General features: G+C 36.0%; 1 protein-coding gene across 3 annotated transcripts in view; it reads left to right on the plus strand.

Annotated features, from left to right (window-relative positions):
• NDST3 (N-deacetylase and N-sulfotransferase 3) overlaps positions 1-22047 on the plus strand; it is a 229737-nt gene that overhangs the window by 196351 nt on the left and 11339 nt on the right. For all 3 annotated transcript variants that reach the window (XM_024928682.4, XM_057302151.2, XM_024928683.4), the window contains exons 8-12: positions 1691-1787; positions 7807-7930; positions 11839-12013; positions 15270-15440; positions 16797-16906. In XM_024928682.4, coding sequence (XP_024784450.1) covers positions 1691-1787; positions 7807-7930; positions 11839-12013; positions 15270-15440; positions 16797-16906 — 677 coding nt within the window. The remainder of the gene's footprint in view (positions 1-1690; positions 1788-7806; positions 7931-11838; positions 12014-15269; positions 15441-16796; positions 16907-22047) is intronic.

Raw genomic sequence — 22047 nt, forward strand, 5'->3', positions numbered from 1 at the left:
GGGAAAATCACTGAGCTTCTTAAGATAAATGCCACATGAATACAGCATATTCAGATGACTCTGAGGGTAACCTAGATTTCAAAGCATAGACTCTTATGTATCATAGAATTGCAGGAACAACTTTGAATTTAAATTGTCCACTCCATGATCTGTGAAAAATAATAATCTTGGCAAATAATTACATATTGCTTATTATATGTCAGACGGGGCACTTGACACGTGTTAACTCATTTAATCCTCACAACTACCTTAAGTGGTAGGTACAGTTATGATTTGCATTTTACAGATGAAGAAACTGAAGCACAGAAAGGCTGAGTCAATTAAGCAAGGTCACACAGCTCGTGTGTTGCAGAGCAGGAATCAGTTGTAGGCCATCTGGCTCCAAAAGTTGTACTTCTTAATCACTGTTCTAAACGCTACTAAAGTTACAGACAGAGCTGATGGTAAAACAATAACAATCATCAGAAGTAGAACTCAGTAACTTTTTACCACAGATTGAAGTTGTTAACTCTGAACTTTATACTCAATGCATTCAGCTTTCAACCGTAAGTTAATTACCTCCTGAGCACACACAGGTGACTCCAAGAGACATAACTGCATATTTGGCAGGTTAAAGTTGGTGGTTGTGGACTTATGACTGCATATTACTTTTCTGTTGTTTTAACAAGCATCTTTTCATTTTAACCACCACGAAACATCACCAAATGTTAGCCAATGGAAAGACATGCAATTTTCCTGCTAATTCAACCTTACTTTTAAACTGAAATCATTATTTCAGGTGACAAGTTTTAAACTGTTTTTTTTTTTTTCAGAAGAACAGCCAAAAAGAATACTCTCACTTTACTCTTAACATCTGTTGCTTATTAAAAATAAGCAGAAGTCTTATTTAACTTCACATACCTATGGTATTAATTGACTAGAAATAAAAAAGTGGTACTGTTTGCCCATTCCTGAAATAATATTGAAGGGTACTGTAATTCTTCCTCCTTTTCTACATAATATATACTTTGTTCTTAAAATGAAGGGTGTTCTAAATAGGACTTGTGCAGTGGATGTTGGTGTTAAATATTATAGACCAAAAGCAGAATCCCTAAGGTAGTAATTCACCCTCATTATTCCCTTTTGCTAAAACTTAGGACTTTCTAGCATCATAGTCTATAAAGTTACATTTTTAGATATACATTTATCAACCTTTGACGGCAGCTGAGACGTATCTGCTGTCTCTTTAGATAGTAGTATTTTGGCCAGATCCCTATCCCTTTGAAGCACAGCTGGAAAGCTCAAAGTTGCTTAGAATAAAGATCTGACAACTTACATTTCAGTTATGTATTGAATACTGAGTGTATCATCTTTTAGGTTAGCAGGAAGCATAATCTCTGCCCAGTAAGCTAACTATTAAAAAAAATAGAACTGCTAGTAGCCAATTAAACTCTTCATGCTATGAGACTGTTTACCCAAAGTGGAAATACTGCCTCTCTCCAGCCTGCTCTGTAGACTCTCAACCTCAACATGGAAGGGAGTTATTCAGAACTTCCATGATGCCACTTCAGGGCTTTCATTTTTTTAAAAGAGTCTATTTTTTATCCCAGCGTTTCCTGGTATACTTTTAAAGAACACAAGTTGGAAAAGCTGGCACACAATGGACACATTCATGAAAAAAAATACATCTCTATGTTCTTCTCCCATTTAGAATCCTTGCGATGACAAACGCCACAGAGACATTTGGTCTAAAGAAAAAACTTGTGATCGCTTACCAAAATTCTTGGTAATAGGACCCCAGAAAACTGGTGAGAACTTTTTATGTTATGATTAACGAGTGTAAAATTTCTGATGACTAGACAATGAGATCTTGTCACAATAAGTTCGTAAACTTCCCATAACTGCTAATGAATGAATAACATGTTTTTCTCTGACCTAATTTTCATTTAGCTCAGTAATATACCTAAATGCTTATCGAAGTGTTTTTTAAGTGAAGGGAATAAAACAGATGTCACACTGTTCAAATATCCAGCAGTCAATTTGGTGGCACATGTTGTTGGTTTTTTTTTTTTGTCCCCAAATGTTTTAATTGAAAAGTATTGTAATTAACACTTCTAAAATCAAAGCTGATCACTGACAGGATTGTATCAAAAGTCAAGAGGGACACAGATAAGTACCTATAACTCTTTATAATAAATCCCTTCTAGAAAAATAGTCCCTTAGGCTGCCATTTTCCTAATATTGTTTATTTGTAAACTATTTCTTGCAGAGATGACTATTTTTTAAAAGTCTAAAAGATATTTCACAAGCAGAATTCCTAGACATACACAAAACTTTGTGCTAAGAAAGGTATTTATTCATACCCAGGAGAAATCTTTTGCACCTTTTCTTAAATTGATGTGCAATTTTTTTCACCATAAACTTCTTTATCACCATAAACTTTTTTTTTTTTTTTTTTTTTTTGAGACGGAGTCTCGCTCTGTCACCCAGGCTGGAGTGCAGTGGCGTGATCTCGGCTCACTGCAAACTCCGCCTCCCGGGTTCACGCCATTCTCCTGCCTCAGCCTCCCGAGTAGCTGGGGCTACAGGCGCCTGCCACCACGCCCGGCTAATTTTTTTGTATTTTTAGTAGAGACAGGGTTTCACTGTGTTAGCCAGGATGGTCTCGATCTCCTGACCTCGTGATCCGCCCGCCTCGGCCTCCCAAAGTGCTGGGATTACAGGCGTGAGCCACTGCACCCGGTCTATAAACTTCTTGTTTCTAAGAATCAGTATTAAAATGAAGCCTCATGGAAGCTTTAAACTACCAGACATTCATGCTATATCCTGCATGATAAATTATTTGGGGCCCTTGGTTACTGGCTTCACAGAAAACAGCCTTTACAATCATATTGCTTGCTAAGGAGAATACATTCCCTCTCCTCATTGATCCAGAAATAACTGAGGAAAATTCTGTGCAATGTACACAGGGAGTTCAGCATGTTCATTTTTTTCCTTAATGTCATTTGCAGATATCAATCTGAAAACAATAATAAACATGACAAATACTTACATTTTTCTTGTCCTTATTTATTTCACTTGTCCTTATCTATCTAAAGTCAAAAGGCAACTAGGAAAACATTTAAACTAAACTCTCTTCAGTGAACTCCCAGTCATCACATAACCTTGTCAAGACTGATAACATCCCGAAGGCTTGGTAGCATTTTGCTTTAGAAAGTCCTGCAGGATTTGCTTCCTCTCGTGTTGTGCTGGATATGCAGACATTTTGATATCATGGTTAGATGGTAGAATTATTACTTGTCCTCTTAAACTGAATTGGGTTTCCAAATGTTTGTTACAATTTGGATATGGCATTTGTCGTTGGAAAAGACCTTTTATAGAAATTGATTCTTTTTTATAGAAATTGATTTTTCCCAGTTTTGTTGAATATAATTTACATGCAATAAAATCCACCCATTTTAAATGTACAATTAGCTGAATTTTGAACATTGCACACAGTTATGTCCACCACCACATTCAAAATACAGAACAGTTGTTAGCCTAAAAAAATTTCTCCTTGTTCCTTTGCAATCTATCCCCCCCGATGCCCACCACATCCCCAGCCACAAGCAACTACTTTGTACCACTACAGTTTTGCCTTTTCTAGAACTTCACATAAATGGAAGCGTGTAGTGTGTAGTCTTTTGTAACTGACATCTTTCATTTAGCATAATACTTTTGAGATTCATGTTGCTGTATATATCCATATTTTGTGAAATTGATTTTTTAATTAAAGTAGTTTCTCATATCAGTTACATGAGAATTAAATAGCTTCATTTTTAACTGTACTTTTGTCAAAAGTATTTTTCTGGGCCAGGCGCGGTAGCTCATGCCTGTAATCCCAGCACTTTGGGAGACCAAGGCGGGTGGATCACCTGAGGTCAGGAGTTCGACACCACCCTGACCAATACGGTGAAAACCCGTCACTACTAAAAATACAAAAACTAGCCAGGCGTGGTGGCGTGCACCTGTAGTCCCAGGTACTCAGGAGGCTGAGACAGGAGAATTGCTTGAACCTGGGAGGCAGATGTTGCAGTAAGCCAAGATCGCATCACTGCACTCCAGCCTGGACAACAGAGTGGACTCCATCTCAAAAAATAAAAAGTATTTTTCTGGATAATTTTGCAGATTTCTAGTTATCTGGATATTCAAATATTTTTCAGTGTTGAGGCTGACAAAAATATAAAACCGAAGATTTATAGATGGTTATTTAAATGTGTGTCTATGATTATGTAGTTGAGTTATCACTGACAAAATATATATGCAGGACAGTTTATTCAGACCCAAGAATATGTACAGGTAAAGACAGAATTCAGAAACCACAACTTAACAATTTTTTAACACTTATAAATTCATTATGCCTTTTACTGACTATGCAAAATAATTAGATTACATCCATTTTTTCTGTTTGTCTAATTAATGCTGGTCATGAAAGGCCATTAAAAGTGAACAAATGTATTTAATACAATTCTTAAAAATAAGATTCAGAAAAGAATGTTTTCAGTTGATCTAAGAAAGGAATTAATCTCTCTGCTTTTTTTCTCACATTATAATGGCAATACTTATTTCCAAAAAGATATTTTTAACTTTAAAAATGCCTCATGCATTTTTCTGTATTATATCTCATGTATGTAATTGAGATTCAAATGTATTTAATGTATTTTTTATTGTAATTCTAAGTTATATCTCAATAAAGTTTTTATCTGGAAAAATGCCTTTTAAATATTGAGATATGGCACTCTTTAGGTGATTTCACCTAGGTTACCTCGCTAATCCTCATAAAACACTGATAGCTAAGTATTTTCTTCCCCACTACACAGATGGAAAAACTAAGACTCAAGAGAGGTTAAATAATTTTTGTTCAAATTCACACAGCTGGTAAGTACAAGAATAAAAATCTTGGTCCTAGAATTTACCTGACTTCAAAAAACATGCTCTTTCTACTTTACTGTGGATTTCATGTAATGGAGCTTTTTTCCTCCAATAAATTTTAGATATTGCTTCATAGTTATTCTAAGTCAGTGATTCTCAAGGGTGGTTGCCAGAGCAGCAACATAAGCATCACCAGAAAACTTATTAGAAGTGCAGGCCAGGCACGGTGGCTCACGCCTGTAATCCCAGCACTTTGGGAGGCCGAGGCGGGCAGATCATGAGAGGTCAGGAGATCGAGACCATCCTGGCTAACACGGTGAAATCCCGTCTCCACTAAAAATACAAAAATTTAGCCGGGTGTGGTGGCGGGCGCCTGTAGTCCCAGCTACTCGAGAGGCTGAGGAAGGAGAATGGCGTGAACCCGGCGGGCGGAGCTTGCAGTGAGCCGAGATCACGCCGCTGCACTCTAGCCTGGGCGACAGAGCGAGACTCCGTTTCAAAAAAAAAAAAAAAAGAAGTGAAATTCTTGGGTTATAACAAAGACTTACCGAATCAGAGATACTGGGATAGGGCTGTGCTGTGTTTTAACAAGCCCCCAGATGAATCTGATACATGCTAGTTAGAGGGCCACTGTTTTAAGGCAAGCTTGTGAAGCACATTTTCACTTTGTATATCATAGATTACTGTTTTATTCCCTATAATGATCTATGATTACAGACAAACTGTTCATTGTTTGGCTCAGATATAATCTAGGAAGACTACCTCTTTCAATTCATTTTTTAAGACAATATTGCTGTTGACAGAGTTATTTTAACAATTTTTCTATTGTATAGATATGGTAGATGTAAGCAAATATTAAAGAAAGCTTAATTTATAAATACTTAAATAGTATTTATTTACTTAAATATTGCCATATTTGTACCATTTAAGTAAATAAACACTAAAATACTACCTTACTTCCATATTAATACTATTTAAGGGCTGGGCACAGTGGCTCATGCCTGTGATCCCAGCACTTTGGGAGGCTGAGGTGGGCGGATCACCTGAGGTCAGGAGTTCGAGACCAGCCTGGTCAACATGGTGAAACCCCGTCTCTACTAAAAATACAAAAATTAGCTGGGCATGGTGGCAGGCGCCTGTAATCCCAGCTGCTTGTGAGGCTGAGGCATGAGAATCGCTTGAGCCCAGGAGGCAGAGGTTGCAGTGAGCCCAGATCGTGCCACTGCACTCCAGCCTGGGCAACAGAGCAAGACTCCATCTAAAAAAAATAATAATAATAATAATAATACTATTTAAGTAAATACTAGCATATTAATGCTATTTAAGTAAATACTATACTATCATATTAATACTATTTATACTACTATTATTTAATTAGTACTATTAATAATACCATATTAATACCATTTAAGTAAATAAATACTAAAGAAAGCTTACCTGAAAAATAAGAAAATTCAAAGTTTTGTACAAATGGCAACATGACATAATTACTAAGCATAATTAGAGTAATTTCTCCAAGTGAGAGAAATATTATAAGGCCATGTCTTGTTACTATTGCTAGCTATTGACTTGGAATATAATTATCAAGTCCTGCTCCACAGATTGTATAACAGTGTAAATAATAGTATATTTCTCTCTTAGGAGTAGCCAATATATAGAAATACTTTTATATTATGATCCTTTAAACACAGTCACAGTTACAAGTATTAAATACATGGCTAAATCTTTGACAAACTGAACCCAAACTGCCTTACTTTCTCTTGTACCAATCTGACTAAGCTACACCCTTTATCTCCTCATTTAGTCTTATAAAACCCTAACTGTACAGTTTATGACACTGCTCACTTTTTGAAAAATAGTCACAAATATATATACGTACCTGTGATACACCATTCTCTTCCCTAGTAAATGCAAATTCTATAAGTTATGTCGCTAAGAAAGGGCACCATTTTTTTTTCCAATTTAGCAATTTAAACAATTTTTGACACTACTAAGTACATTGAAGCTTAAGCAAACTTGTGGAAAGATTAAATTCTGTCTTGAGTTTAATTAGCTTTCATAGGCCTCTGGAAGAACTTAATATGAGAACCCAAGTATTGATTTTGGTAATGTAATATGTTAAATAATAATATATTTCATTTATATAGGGCCTTATTACCGTCAAAATGTCTTCAAGTACATGTTCTTTCATTCTCAGAGAAAATCTATGAAATAAGTAGGCAGGTGATTTTCCATTAAGAAAGCTGAGACAGGTCAGGAGAGGTGACTCACTCCTGTAATCCCAGCACTTTAGGAGGCCAAGGTGGAAGGATTGCATGAGCTCAAGTGTTCAAGACTAGCCTGAGCAACACAGTGAGACCTCATTTCTACTAAAAATTTTTTAAAAATTAAAAATTAGCCCGGCACAGTGGTGCATCTCTGTAGTCACAGCTACTTGGGAGGCTCAGACAGGAGGATCCCACGAGCCTGGTGTCGAGGTTGTAGTGAGCCATGATTGCACCACCACACTCCAGCCTGGGCAATATAGTAAGATGCTGAAAAAAAAAGAAAGAAAGAGAGAGAAAGAAGGAAAGAAGGAAAGAAAGAAAAGAAAAGAAAGAAAGAAAGAAAAAAGATAAAACGAAAACTGAGACAAACAGAAGCTAAAAGACAAAGTCACAGACAAATCAGTCATTGAGCTGAGATTGAAAGCCAGTTCTCTCAATCCCTGCAACAGGCCTCTTTTCACACCACACTATCTCCATTTTTTAGAACCTGCTTCTATTAAACTGTCGATTATCTATTCAATTTATTTCCAGCAGTAGTTGTAATAAATCTGTTTGGATCATTCTAATATTTATTAATGACTTTAAAGTGTTGATCATAGGAAATTGTGTTTTCATTTAATTAATTTCTGAACCTCTATTGTCTTTCTAGGTACCACTGCTTTGTATTTGTTCCTGGTTATGCATCCTTCCATCCTTAGTAACTCCCCCAGCCCAAAAACCTTTGAGGAGGTACAGTTCTTTAATAGAAATAACTACCACAGGGGGATTGATTGGTAAGATGGGTTATTAGTATAAATCTAAAAGTATATGTACTGTGCACAGTATAAACTTAGCACTAATATTTAGAAACATCTAAGTTTGTAGTCACAAATAAAATTTAACCTCTGTGCCTTGGAAATTGATTGAATATCATAAAGGGGCTCAGAAATTTTTCAGAACAAACTCTTCTCAGTTTATAGAGACTTGTTATACCAAGAGGATCACATGTAATTTCAATTGGCATTAATTTTCTTTGATGGTAATTATAGATATTAAGTCAGAAGAATAGCATAATATTCAGAAATTTAATTCCTTTCTACTTGTAAGGAAAAAAAATTTTCATACATTTTTCTTCTTGTGCACTTTTTGTGAAGTGATGCTACAGCCAACATATGTAATTTTCTATTTTCTTTGTCACATAAAAGGAAAAATAAATAAAACTAGAAATGTTTGTATATTACATGAGTAATCAAAGCTATAAAAAAAACTATCAACAATACACAGAATTTAATTCTTGCCTTTGAATCAAAATTAGAAATATATCAACCATCTGAACAAACACTTAAAAACTAAAAATGTCAGAATACACAAAATACAGTAATGTAGTAGAGATAGATGGTACAAACTAACATGTTAACCATAAAATGTCTCTGAAGGTCTTGCTATGAAGGTATAATGCTGAACAGAGGGTGGTATAAAGGAGTGAATTATAATAATTCTGCAGTATAAATATATTTTGCATGTATTTTAGCATAGTCATATATATCTCTTGTCAAACTGCATGATCTCAATTTTATAATTATCAGCCCCCTGAGGAGCTGCTTATGAGAAGTCCGAATGGAAAGGAAAAGAAATGGATTGAGTATAATTTGAGCACCTACTAGGATTTACATATATTCTAATTGTTATATATTTCACTGCCAATTTTTCAGTTCAGGGTTTGATATTGATTAATTGTGTGGTGTTACATAACAGCTGGAAAATCAAGAAACCATCGACAGTGGCCAGGCACAGTGGCTCACATGTGTAATCCCAGCATTTTGGGAGGCTAAAGTGGGTGGATCACATGAAGTCAGGAGTTTGAGACTAGCCTGGGCAACATAGCAAGACCCCATCTCTAACAAAAATACAAGAATTAGCCAGGCATGGTGGTGTACATCTGTGGTCTCAGCTAATTTGGGAGGCTGAGATGGGAGGATAACCTGAGCCCATGGAGGTTGAGGCTGCAATGAGCTGTGATTGCACTACTGCACTCCAGCCTGAGTGACAGAGTGAGACCTTCTCTCAAAAAAAGAAAAGAAAGAAACCATCGACTACTTCAGCTGTATTTGATCACTGACTCAAATATACATGCCAGTATATAATTATAGAATAAAATGATATTAACATCAGGACTAAAAGAACTAAATAAAAACTGCTTTGGAGGTGGACAGGAATGTATTAGTATTACATTCCTGTCAATAATTGGATTCCCTAGGATGTTTTTTCAAAGAACATATTTTTGAAAAATTTATGGTAAAAAATTATTGCAACAGTTATTCTTAATTTTTTACCATGAATTTTACAAAAATATATTTTGATCATCATGTGGCTAGGTACTCTAATAGGAACAAAAAGTCCAGCTGGGCACACTGGCTCACACCTGTAATCCCAGCACTTTGGGAGGCTGAGGCAGGCAGATCACCTGAGCTCAGGAGTTCCAGACCAGCCTGGCCAACATGGCAAAACCCCGTCTCTACTAAAAATACAAAAATTAGCTGGGCTTGTTGGCAGGTGCCTGTAATTCCAGCTACTCAGGAGGTTGAAGCAGGAGAATCACTTGAACCTGGGAGGCAGAGGTTGCAATGAGTCAAGATCATGCCATTGTACTCCAGCCTGGGTGACAGAAGGAGACTCCATCAAAAAAAAAAAGAAAAAAAAGGAAGGAAGGAAGGAAGGAAGGACTGACTCAGGGTTGACCCAAATAACAAATAAATGTGGAGTATTGCAAAAAAATCCCATTTTTCAGGTAAAAGAAAATGCTGAAGTTTTATGTTTTATAGAAGAAGAAAAACTTAAGGGAGGCAGGCATTTGCTTTTAACCCTGAATTGTTAAAAAACACTCCAGTTTGTTCACTAATTCTTTGAATAACCTGAATTTACATTCTATAAATGTGAGCCTATTTGTGGAGCTTCAAGGTCTCATACTAAAAATATGAACCTTTTATTTACTTCTCTATTCATCGAACATCTTTCAAATGCCTGTAAGTGCCAGCCACTACGCTAGAAAAATGCGGACATATAGGCAAACAAGAGCTGTGCCCTGCCCTCTCCATGAGCCCCTGGGGCCTGGCAAAATCAACACGTTATAGGTCCAAGATCCAGACTTGCTTGAGGAGGTTTTCAAAGCCTAAACTGTTCCAGATACAAAAGACTTCTAGGAAGGTATGGCAGGTTTAAGAAGCTAAAATTTCTGCTCTTTTGTGTGATTTTTGAAGCCTTTTTCAGAACAAGCAAGTTTGAGTCAAGCTTGGACCAAATAAGATACCACTAGACACTTGAAATAATCTTAGCACTCCTGGAACCAGTGTGAGCTTCTACATAAGAAGCATCCTGAAAGTTGGCACTCTCCGTAAATAGAATGTACACCAGAACAAATAGCACATCAAACCTTCCAGAAATTTTTGTATATCTCTTTCTCCCTAAAAGGGTGCCAGAATTACATATCACCAACAAGCCAATTCCAGACAACATAAAAGGATTTCTTTACTGCTCTGAATCTCAAGATATCACTGTGTTGCACCAGCTAAGCTTTGCAATATGTTAACAACTGGAATCCTACCAGAAGCTTTATCATGTTCGAGGATATGATCTCAGTCAAAAATCTATGAACATCTCATGTGATCTTTTGGTCAAAAGAAAACAAGACACTGTAAAAAAAACAGGTCATTGCATGAATATTAATGACTTTTTTATTCAGTAATTATTGAACTACCTTGTCTTGGTAGCCCAGTGTGATAATGGCTTATGAATTGAAGGGGGTGGCAATGGAGGCTGAGAATCCCTAGAAGCTATATTTTTACAGTCACTCTAAAAAATCCCTTTTCCTCTAAAGGATGTTCCTTAGTGCTTCAGAAATATTTCTTATCATATGCTGAATTAGTTACATTTGACAACTTTTATTCAGGTGGAACATTAAATAAAATTCTACATTTCAGTGCTTGAACCTATAGATATCCCTGTGTTCATTCTGCTGGTAATTTGAATTCTCTCTACCCATGAGGATATAGAATATGACCTTGGGAAATTTGTTAGAGTTTTATATTTGGAATGTACATACTTTTTAAACTTCTCTTACAATTATTCTAAAGAGGAACATAAGTGGCTCTATATGAGAAAAATTAAGCAAATAAGCAATATTTATACCAGATATACTCTGCATCTTTCACACTATGTGATTAAACGTAACACCGGCACAATACATTTGTAGAAAAGAAATTATTTCACTTGCAATAAAGTAGAAAATATTTTCTCTAAATCCTTTTAAAATGTCTGAACTGAACATATCGTCTGTTTTAATACAATTTTCTTTTTGAGTACTTGAATTTTTCTCTGTACAGTGTTTCTACATTGAGACACATTTGATATAGTTAGGTCGATCACTGTTGCAGTTTGATCACTCTGTGTCTACATTTTTGTTATCGCTTATATTTTTTCCTGATATTAAGCAAAACATAAAGAAAATGTACTTAGAAAAACATCTTCCAAACACATTATTAGTGTTCTAGATATTTTTCTCTTCCTAACTATGGAGGACAAATGCTGTAAAGAAAAAGCCTTTTATTTAGGAAACACATGAATTTGTGGGACACTTTTAACATCTTTGGTCACCAGAATGAGTATAAACCAGAATCTTATTTTGAGAAAAATATTCCTTTTCTAGGTATATGGATTTCTTCCCAGTCCCATCTAATGTCACTACCGACTTTTTGTTTGAGAAGAGTGCCAATTACTTCCACTCAGAGGAAGCCCCTAAAAGAGCTGCTTCTCTGGTTCCCAAAGCCAAGATTATCACCATTCTCATTGACCCTTCAGACCGAGCATACTCCTGGTACCAGGTAAGGAAAATGCAAATAAAATCCAACAGGGAGAAGTGGAGTATGGACAATGGAGCATTGTTTTTAGCAATACCCACTACCTCAGGTTTTCACAAAAGAGATTTGCTAGTTGTTTGATATCTACAGAAAAATGGACAAGTTTTTCTTGATTTCCATTGAGAAATTTCCTCCACTAAGTTTTTGTTCTTATTTTATTAAGTTAATCAATTAATTTAATAAAATGTATTAATGCAATAAAAGAAACTAAATTAAAATATAACAAAATATTATGTACTTTTTTATATCTCTGCTTCTGTATATCTGCATTTTAAGGTAATAATTTAAAATCATTATTTTTTCATCTAATACTTGTGTACTCTGTAAAGAGTCAGATTGCAACAAGTTCAGACATTGAGGGTTATACAGTCTCCGTTGCAACTCTACCATTGTATTTCGAAAGCAGCCATAGACAATATGTAAATGCATAAGCATTCCTGTGCTCCAATAAAACTTTACTGAATAGGCAGTAGGCCATAGATTGCTGACCCTGGCTCTAAAACAGCTTAAATAGCTACCTGTACTAAAGAAACAGCTTAGTGGCAAAACTAATATATATAAGAATCTTTAGGCTGGGCGTGGTGGCTCATGCCTGTAATCCAAGCATTTTGGAAGGTGGGAAGATTGTTTGAGCCCAGGAGTTCAGGTGGGAAGACTGTTTGAGCCCAGGAGTTCAAGACCAGCCTGGGCAACATAGGGAGACTCTGTCTCTACAAATAAAGAAAATTAGCCAGGCATGGTGGCACACATATGTGGTCCCAGCTACTTGGAAGGCTAAAGTGGGAGGATTGCCTGAGCCTGGGAGGTTGGGGCTGCAGTGAGCTGTGACTGCAGCATGTACTGTGCAGAGGGAGACTCTGTCAAAAGAAGAGAGAGAGAGAGAGAGAAAAGAAAGAAAAGAAAGAAAGAAAGAAAGAAGAAAAAAAGAAAGAAAATTCTACATCCCTGAGAGCCTAACATGTCTAAATGTTTCTTGTATACTCATTGCCATTGTTTTCTGATGTTGGTTAGAACCTTGCACAGAAACGATCACTTTGAAATAATTTAACAAACTCTAGTAATAATATATATGTCAAATACACTTTTAATAAATCATTGCAAATAGGAAACAATCTTTTAAAACTTGTTTCGGTGATAATTTAACCACCAGTTGGAAGGGTTTAATATGAAGCAGTCAAAATTAACATTAGAACACAGTAAAATTAATAGAGTCAATGTCTTTAGTCTCTAGGACCCTTAGTTCTCATTTCTCAGTTTTGTAACTTAAAAAATGCTTTCCTACTGTTCATGTGTTTATCCGTTCATCAAGTAATTTTAATGACTACCATGTGCAAAGTTTTGTTCTAAGTGTGATTTGAAAAATAAATTTGATGCTATACTTGAAATTGCTTTCAGCCTAATTGGAGAAATATGTATAAACAAGCATATAAATTAGAAAGTAATAAGCGACTGACATACAGACTCCTTCGGAATGACAAAGCCCACCTGACAAAGACCACCTGGGAAAGGCTGTCGCAGAGAAGCCCAAATACCAGAACTATGGGGCACTTTCTTAAATAAGGGAAAGATACATAAGGGGATACATTTAGGCAAAATTAAAATGAAGAAGTGTTTTCATAGGTGCAAAGCAGAGCTGTGTAAAGGAGTTATCATCAGGTCAGTGCTGAAAAGCAGACTGAGGGTCCTATTTTCTTGGAAACGAAAATGTTAAGACAAACGTGGAATGTTCTATGTACAAAAACCTCTAATCTGAAATCTGCAAATAGGCTGGATATATGACTGCTTCCCTGTGTTAAAGTGACCCACATAGCTTAGATCCTCCCTACAAGAGTGGGATGTTCCATTCTTATTGATTTGATTTAAAACAGCTAAGTTCTTGACAATCATAATATTAGAGAATAAAGTTGCTCATTACTGAGTCCTTTTGCTACTTAACAAAAGCAGTTTTTGAAGTTCACAAGAGGAAGAACAGATTGTTGGAAAAGGTTTTGTGGCAGGAACATAGTAGGGAAAGGTCATAAAAGCAGATGAAATCTTAGGGATTTTGATAATAATCTGAAAAATAGCGAATGGAGACATCCTGGAAAGCTAAGATCCATAAAAATCCACCATTCTATACTAATCATTCACGCCAAACCTGAAGCCATCTTTTAAATCAAAACATACAGCAAATTGCAAATTGCCTGATTTGATTTTCCAACTTTTACCTTTTCCACCAAGTATCTGGAGAAAAGAGAAATAAGCCTTAATTGACTCCAAGAAAAAGAAGAAAATTGGAGCTTGGCAACCACTTAGTCCCTGAAAAATAGAGAATTTACAGAAAAAGAAGGCTTTAAGGCTGCAAGCTAACAAAATGTCCTAAATATTACAAATAAATCACAGTGGCAAAATGCAGGCCTTAACAAAGTCTAGTAGAGTTTGTAGTCCAGTGATTTGAATCTCAATTGCAGAAAATTTGCTATTCAACTAGATGAGGTAAACATCCACAAACTCACCACTAAGCCTGAATATTTATTGGCCAATTTAAAGAAAAGGTGATTTCCTCAAACCCATGGGCCTAAGCCTGAGCCATTATGAAACACTTTCCTATTTGGATTGCTGCTTTCTGCATTTTCTGCACAATAAATGATTCTGATTCACCGCAAAGGTTACCATTAGATAAAATAATCTTGGCTTTTAGATACCAGGGAATGTATGATAAAAGCTGTGGGTTTCAGATAATGTACATGTCAGACTTTCTAGTACTTTCTTCATTTAAAAGAGCTGATAGGCCTTTTCTAATCTAAAACTGCATTACTAGATGGAGCAAAACTATTTGGCAGAAGTAGTAGGGTGCTTCTCTATTATAGATATTCACTGGACACTATAAATGGTTTGCTTATGAGCTGGAAAGAGGGCATTAACACAGCTTTCAAAAGTTTACTTTCACAATAAAATACATACACTAAGGAAACAACTCAGTAATGCTGGTGAAGGAATCCTATCGATAGGAATTCAACTTCTACCAGATAAATTCTCAAAAATTTACTCCCATAAGTATCATAACTTTAAATCCTGATGCTCCAAGCCAACATTTTCTTCCTTTACTAATTTCAAAATAGATAACTCTCCAGCAGTGAGGCACTTCTTTCTTTAGCTTTGAGACTTGTCACAAAGATTGGTTTTTAATTATTTATGCCTATGGTTCAGATTAGTTTAATTATCCACCTTTTCATCATAGCATCAGCGATCACATGAAGACCCTGCAGCTCTGAAGTTTAGCTTCTACGAAGTGATCTCAGCAGGGCCCCGTGCACCCTCGGAGCTCAGAGCCTTGCAGAAGAGATGTTTGGTCCCGGGGTGGTATGCCAGCCACATCGAGAGATGGCTTGTTTATTTCCCCCCATTTCAGGTATGGAGTAATAAGGATTTACATCATGTTAGAATCTCATTAAGTTGATGACTTTGCCTTAAGGTTAAGAAAATTTTCAATTGTTAAACTATTACTAGTTTTTCCTCTTTAGTTGTAAATAATGAGGCTATGGCAAAGAGAAATAGGCAGAAGTAGAAAAACCTTAATTTTCTAAGAGTATTTCAGGATAATTCTCCCTGCTCTATTTGCTGTGCGTACCTTTCCTGATTGTAAAAAGCTTTGAAAGCTTTAGATCCGATTCTTATCCTGAGAATAAAGTTTGAAAGAGAACCTCTTAACCAAACAAGACAAATAATGTTTTGCTTAATTAAGTGCCATTATTTCCTTTTTGAACCACCTTGCTGAATTTTTGATAAGTCCTATGTTTTTCTCAGCCCCTTGAATTTCTTCCGCCTGGCATCAACCTAGATTGCAAAATCAGCCCCTCATGGGATCATGTAAGCAATCCAGACACATCAGACATGGTATATACCTGTGAGTCTAGAGCCATGCTTTCCAGTATGACAGCCACTACCACATATGGCTATTTTAATTTATATTAAAATCAAATAAAATGAAAAGTTCAGTTCCTCGGTTGCTTTAGCCACATTTTAAGTGTTCAATAGCTAAATGTTAGACCCAGCAGCTATAGAACATGTTCATCATCACAGAAAGTTCTATTGAACAGTGCTGGTCTAGGCTAAACAGAAATATCAGAGAAGAGGTATGGATAGACAAGACCTGCTTTGCAGGCTTTGTGGCCTTTAATCCTGGTCTCCTTTCATCTTGCTGGGTCCACCCTCCTTGGCATAACAAGCAACTTCTTCTCCTTAGTTTCTTGAGGAACTTTGTCCATGTTCAAGTTTCCTGAGAGTCTAACCTTATTCTCCATATGGATTATCGAAATATTTCTTCAAACCTGACAGTGCTATTCCTGAAAGGAATCATGAGGAATGACATGTTCTCTGTCAGATTACATCTGAGTTTATTATAACCTTTCTTCTTTTCTATTGTACTTTCCAGCTTGAATGACAGGATCACTGCTTTGTCTGTTTTGAAAGTTGGTTTCCATTTGTGATTTTCTAGTCACTTTTCTAAGCTCTCTTGGTCTTTCAACTGCCTTTTTTGTTTTCATAGTGTGACTTCTCAGACTGCAAACCTGAGTGTACTTAATTGGTGTGATTTATTTCTTATTCCACGTCATTAATGAGGATGACCTGGATTCTATCTAACACCAATGCATGCAATTCTGCGCAGGACAGTGTCTCTCACTGAATGAGTTTAGAGTGCAGAAATTTTTCATTATACAGTTTACATGTCTTTTTTCAATGTGCATTTTTTTATTTGATAATTTAGTTGCTAATTATTGATGGGCAACAACTAAGAACTGATCCTGCTACAGTGATGGATGAAGTACAGAAGTTTCTAGGAGTCTTGCCTCATTATAATTACTCAGAAGCTTTAACGTAAGTTTATATTCTAATTAGTTTATTGACATTTCAGCAGAGAATTGATTTCAAAGAAATTGCAGTTTGGTCATACAACTGTCAGGTTACTTGTTCCTTATATACTGGTTATTTTTCAATTTGACATTAACCACGAAAAAAAAAAAATTTCAACAGTGTGACACAGAAATGTCCTAAATCCTGTGTTAATTCCTAATTGTACAAAGATTTCCCTGAAAGGAAAGTAGAGAAATAAAACAGTGGTAAATCTTAAAACAAACCACAAACCTTAAAAGAAGTTATCTGAAATAAGTTCGTAAAGCCTGAGCCTATTTAACAGGCAATATGGGGCTTCTTGGAAGTATGAACAGGTGAGTAACTAGGTAGTTTAGGAACTGACTCTTCTCTCATTTGTGTAATTTTCAGAAACAATGTCATACAGCAAGAAATAGTCCATAGGTGATTGAATAAGCAGAGAGAGATGTACTATTATCGCTCCTAAACAAACGTCCTTTTTTATTTTTTCATCTTTGTCTTTATCCACTATTTGACCCTGTCATCTCTGCTTCAGAGTCCTCAGCAGTTAAAGCACTGGTTTGATTTTTCTGTTTGTTTGTATGGTTTTTTGCTAGTTTCCTCCGATTTTCTTAGGTAACTGACTCTGTAAGGTCCATGACCAGGGACCAGTAAGGAACTAGGGCTGAAGAAGGCAGTCACTCTCGGAGGTGTGCCCATGCCTGAGACTGAGTGCTGTGTCCTAGGTGCCTCTCTTACCTCACCCTAGTGCTGACTCTGGGCTTCACTTAGCATTTTTGAAGAAGACCTCTATCTTACTGCGTCCATTTAGAATAGTTGGCAATCAGATTTAGGAGAATTATATTTGTTCCTACCACATGTGTAGAGCAACTGGAAGATACTGAGTTGGATTGGGTCATGGACCTGACTCACACCGTAAGTTGGTTTTTTTTTAATTACATGGACTGAGCCTTAAAAAAAACTGAAAAAGACTATCATGGAATTTTTCCCTTGTGTTTTTCAGTATAAAACTCAGTTCCACAGATCGAGTAGTTTTCCCTTTTTTTGTACTCTTTAATATCAATTTAGAAAGTGAGAGGCAGGTTTCCTTTACCTTTCAACAAACTTTGCAGGAAAAAAAAAGATTAGCAGAAAAACATCAAATACTGCTTATATCTCCTACAAATCAAATATAGAGACACGTAAGGGAGGCATTTTGCTGTAGAGGACAAAGGAGTAGGTGGAACTCTGCAGTTTTGAGCTTCCTTCCTAAGAGTCATTTATACTTTGCTGTTATTATTAACCTTCTGACCTCTGTGTTTTCTATACTATGAGTACTGTCAGAGTTTTGTATAGCTTAGTTCAAGTACTAACACAGACACTGGCCTTAGGTATTTAACATTCAACTTGACCTTAAAGAAAGCTGAGTGATTTCAGTTTGCACTTAAAAATTCAAGACCATTTTCTGTTCTGTATCTTTTTAAGCATCTCTTGGAAAAGAAAGCTTTTATTTTCTAAACAGTTTTCTATTTCAAATTAGGTTATCTGTGGGTCTTTTTTATAGAGTATGTAGCAAAGCATTGTATTTCAGAAAAAAAGAAGTACAGTATTCTATAAAGACAGAGTTGCTTTTTCTTATGGGATGGTCCTTGACCTGCATGCTGTGTATTTGTCCCCTCTGCAGCCAGCTCAGCAGCAAGCTTTTTATTCATCTCCACTGCTGAGAAAAGGCAGTGTAAACTTAAGAGAATATCAAAGCAACATACTATATACAAAGAACCGTAGTCCGTTTGCACCTGGGCTGTATCTAGCTAAAATTACTGATTATATGATTCTCTAACCTGGTTGGGGGCTCAGTGGGTGAAATAGCAAAATAAGATATGGGTAGTCCCTGAAACCACAGTTTCTATTCCAGCAGTGCCACCCAGGCTCTCATCCTGCAGGTGGAGATACTGTGTTTCCATTCCATTTCTTTTTATGTTTTCTTGTCAATCATCAATTGGCCTGACATACCTTGTAAAACCTGGCAGTGCACTAGTTGTAGAATATTTGGAAGTTTCATGTCATTGTCTTGGGTCTAAATTGATCATCCTTCACCCTATGCCCTTTGTAGTTGTTTATCTGAAACCTGTCTTCACAATTTAGTTACTCCTGTTAGAGTAACTATACTGATAGCTGTTTCTGTAGTGCTTTGGAAATATTGAGGATGACTAGAGGTACAAAATATATATCGTCAGAAATGCCATTTATACCAGTTTGTATACTTTGTACACTTTGGTATTGCTTCTTATTTTTTCTTCTTATTTTCCTGCTGGTGATAATGACGACTATCTCATTGGTGCTTAAAAATTTTTTTTTCTCATTGGAAGTCCTCTAAGGATATAGTAAACTGTAAACCAATATGAATTCTCAACTAACTACATAAATCTAGTGCTTTGCATGTAGTAGAATAAATGAATGAAGCAAGGTCTATACAAATGTTTTGCTATGCAATCTTGGCGTGAAAGAGTACTCCAATTTAAGATATCTCTAAACTTATTATCTTCCATATAGCAAATTTCAGCATCAAAACTATTTTCAAGAAGAATCACAATAAGCCCCCAATGTCAAGATTGTTGTTTATTCTTTTCCACAAGTGCTAAAGAAAGCATTCAAGACTTTTAAAGATATACAAAGTCACTGAAGAATCTGTGATGTCTTAAAATGACTTATTACTGTTATCATGGGTGTTAAATGACATATTTAATGTTAAATAATCTGATTTTCTCAGTGATTGTGTGAATGAAATAAGCAAAATAAGCTTTAAAAATATAAATAAGAACCTTCTCATTCAATCAAGTAAATTATAATTTACAACTCTTGTTCCACATACCCTTAATCCCTAAATGGGATTAATATATTAACATTAGTTTTTGTGTTACATGTTATATAGTGTTTTGAAGCAATCATTTGAAATAAGACAGGAAAAACAATGCTTAGCATGGAATTGTACTAATTTGTATACACTAAAATGAAAAATATGAACTTTTAGTTTTGCCATGAATACATCTATTCACAATAATACCTAGCCATCAATGCCAATGACAGATGTCTTCATGTTTAGAAATACTAGTTAGCTAAATACCTGAACCTGGCATCTTTATGTCTCAGTCAGTTAACCTATTTGTCAAGATGAATGAAACCAGACTATGTTCTATGAATTTTTAGTATTAATTTACTTTGAAAATGTCAATAAATGGGCAATGAGAAGTTGAAAGCCGAGAGTTGAGTATAGTTGTTTGTTTGTTTTGTGGACAGAGGTTAGCTAAGTCACAAAGGACTGAAGCTGCTTCAAAATTCAGAAGGACTTCAATAGCTTTTAATATAACTTCCTTGGCAACGAAATTTATATTGCCTGGGAATTGTTTTCCTACCCACTGTAGATAAATTTTAGTACAAATGTACTACACTAAAACTTTCTTATTAGCAAATTATAGTAGCCACAGTAACTAAAATCTGCTGGTTCTCTGGATGGCATGAAAGAACACCTAGAAATGCTGAGTAGGGAAAAGAAAAAAATAGTCTATTCTAATTTCTTATTATAAATTTTTAAGTGGTTGTAACAGTTCAAAATAAATAAACATTTATATGTCCTATATATCTCTCTCTCTTCATAAAAACACAATGTGATACGTAAAATTAGCTCCATTTTTTCAGATTAAAAAAAACTGGGGCACAGGAAAGTTAAGCCAAAGGTCACTCAGCAAGTAAGTTGAGGAGGCAGGATTGAAACTCAATCAGTTATCTCTGGAACCTACATTGCCAACCTGTTAAGCTCTTCATATTGGCACAGGATGTTAGAACCACAGAAAAACAATACTGTGAATTTTTAATAGTGAATAGCATATTCACAGGAAGTGCTTCCTTAAAAAGAACTAGAGCCTTAAAATGAGCTATGGAAGTTGTTTCAGATTTTATTATGAATAAAATCCATTTCCAGGTGCACTGGATGTCACTTTTCTTCATAAATATGTAATCATAAAGATATGCAAATTAAAATAACATTGAAATACCACTACATACCCATTAAAATGGCTATAATCCAAAAGACAATACCAATTTACTGTATTAGTCCATTCTCACGCTGCTATGAAGAAATGCCCCAGACTGGGTAATTTATAAAGAAGCAAGATTTAGGCTGGGTGGGGTGTCTCACACCTGTAATCCCAGCACTTTGCAAGGCCGTGGCAGATGGGTCACCTGAGGTCAGGAGTTCGAGACCAGCCTGGCCAACATGGAGAAACTTGTCTCTACTAAAAACTCAAAAAATTAGTTGGGCATGGTGACAGGCACCTGTAGTCCCAGCTACTTGGGAGGCTGAGGCAGGAGAATCACTTGAACCTGGGAGGCGGAGGTTGCAGTGAGCCAAGATTGCACCATTGCACTCCAACCTGGGCAACAAGAGCAAAACTCCATCAAAAAAAAGAGAGAAAGAAAGAAAAAGAAAAGAGGTTTAATTGACTCACAGTTTTACATGGCTGGGAAGGCCTCAGGAAACTTACAGTTATGGCAGAAACCAACTATTCACAAGGAGGCAGAAGAGAGAATGAATACCAGCAGCGGAAATGCCAGATGCTTATAAAACCATCAGATCTTATGAGAACTTACTATCACAAGAGAAACTGCCCCAATGATTCAATTACCTCCAGCTGGTCCCGCCCTTGACACGTGGGGATTATTACAATCCAAGGTGAGATTTGGTGCGGACACAGAGCCAAACCATATCACAAATGTTGGCAAATATGTGGAGAAACTAGAATCCTCATATACTGCTAATGATAATGCATAATATATGGCCACTTTGGAAAGCAGTTTTGCAGTTTCTTAAAAACTAAACAGAATCTCACTCAACAATCCAATTTCACTTCTAGGAATCTACCCCAGAATAAATGAAAACCTAAGTCCATAAAAGCTAGTAAGGGAATGATAGCATTATTCATAATAGCTAAAAACTAGAAACAATACAAATGTTCTTCAACTGGTGCATGGCTTTGTTATATCCACACACCAGGGGGGTTTAAAAAAAAAAAAAAAAGGAATGTCCAGAAAAGAGACAAATGTAGAGTTAGAAAAGGTTTATCTGGGCCGGGCATGGTGACTCATTGCTG

This window comes from Pan paniscus, chromosome 3, assembly GCF_029289425.2.
Source record: "Pan paniscus chromosome 3, NHGRI_mPanPan1-v2.0_pri, whole genome shotgun sequence".
Taxonomy (NCBI): domain Eukaryota; kingdom Metazoa; phylum Chordata; class Mammalia; order Primates; family Hominidae; genus Pan; species Pan paniscus.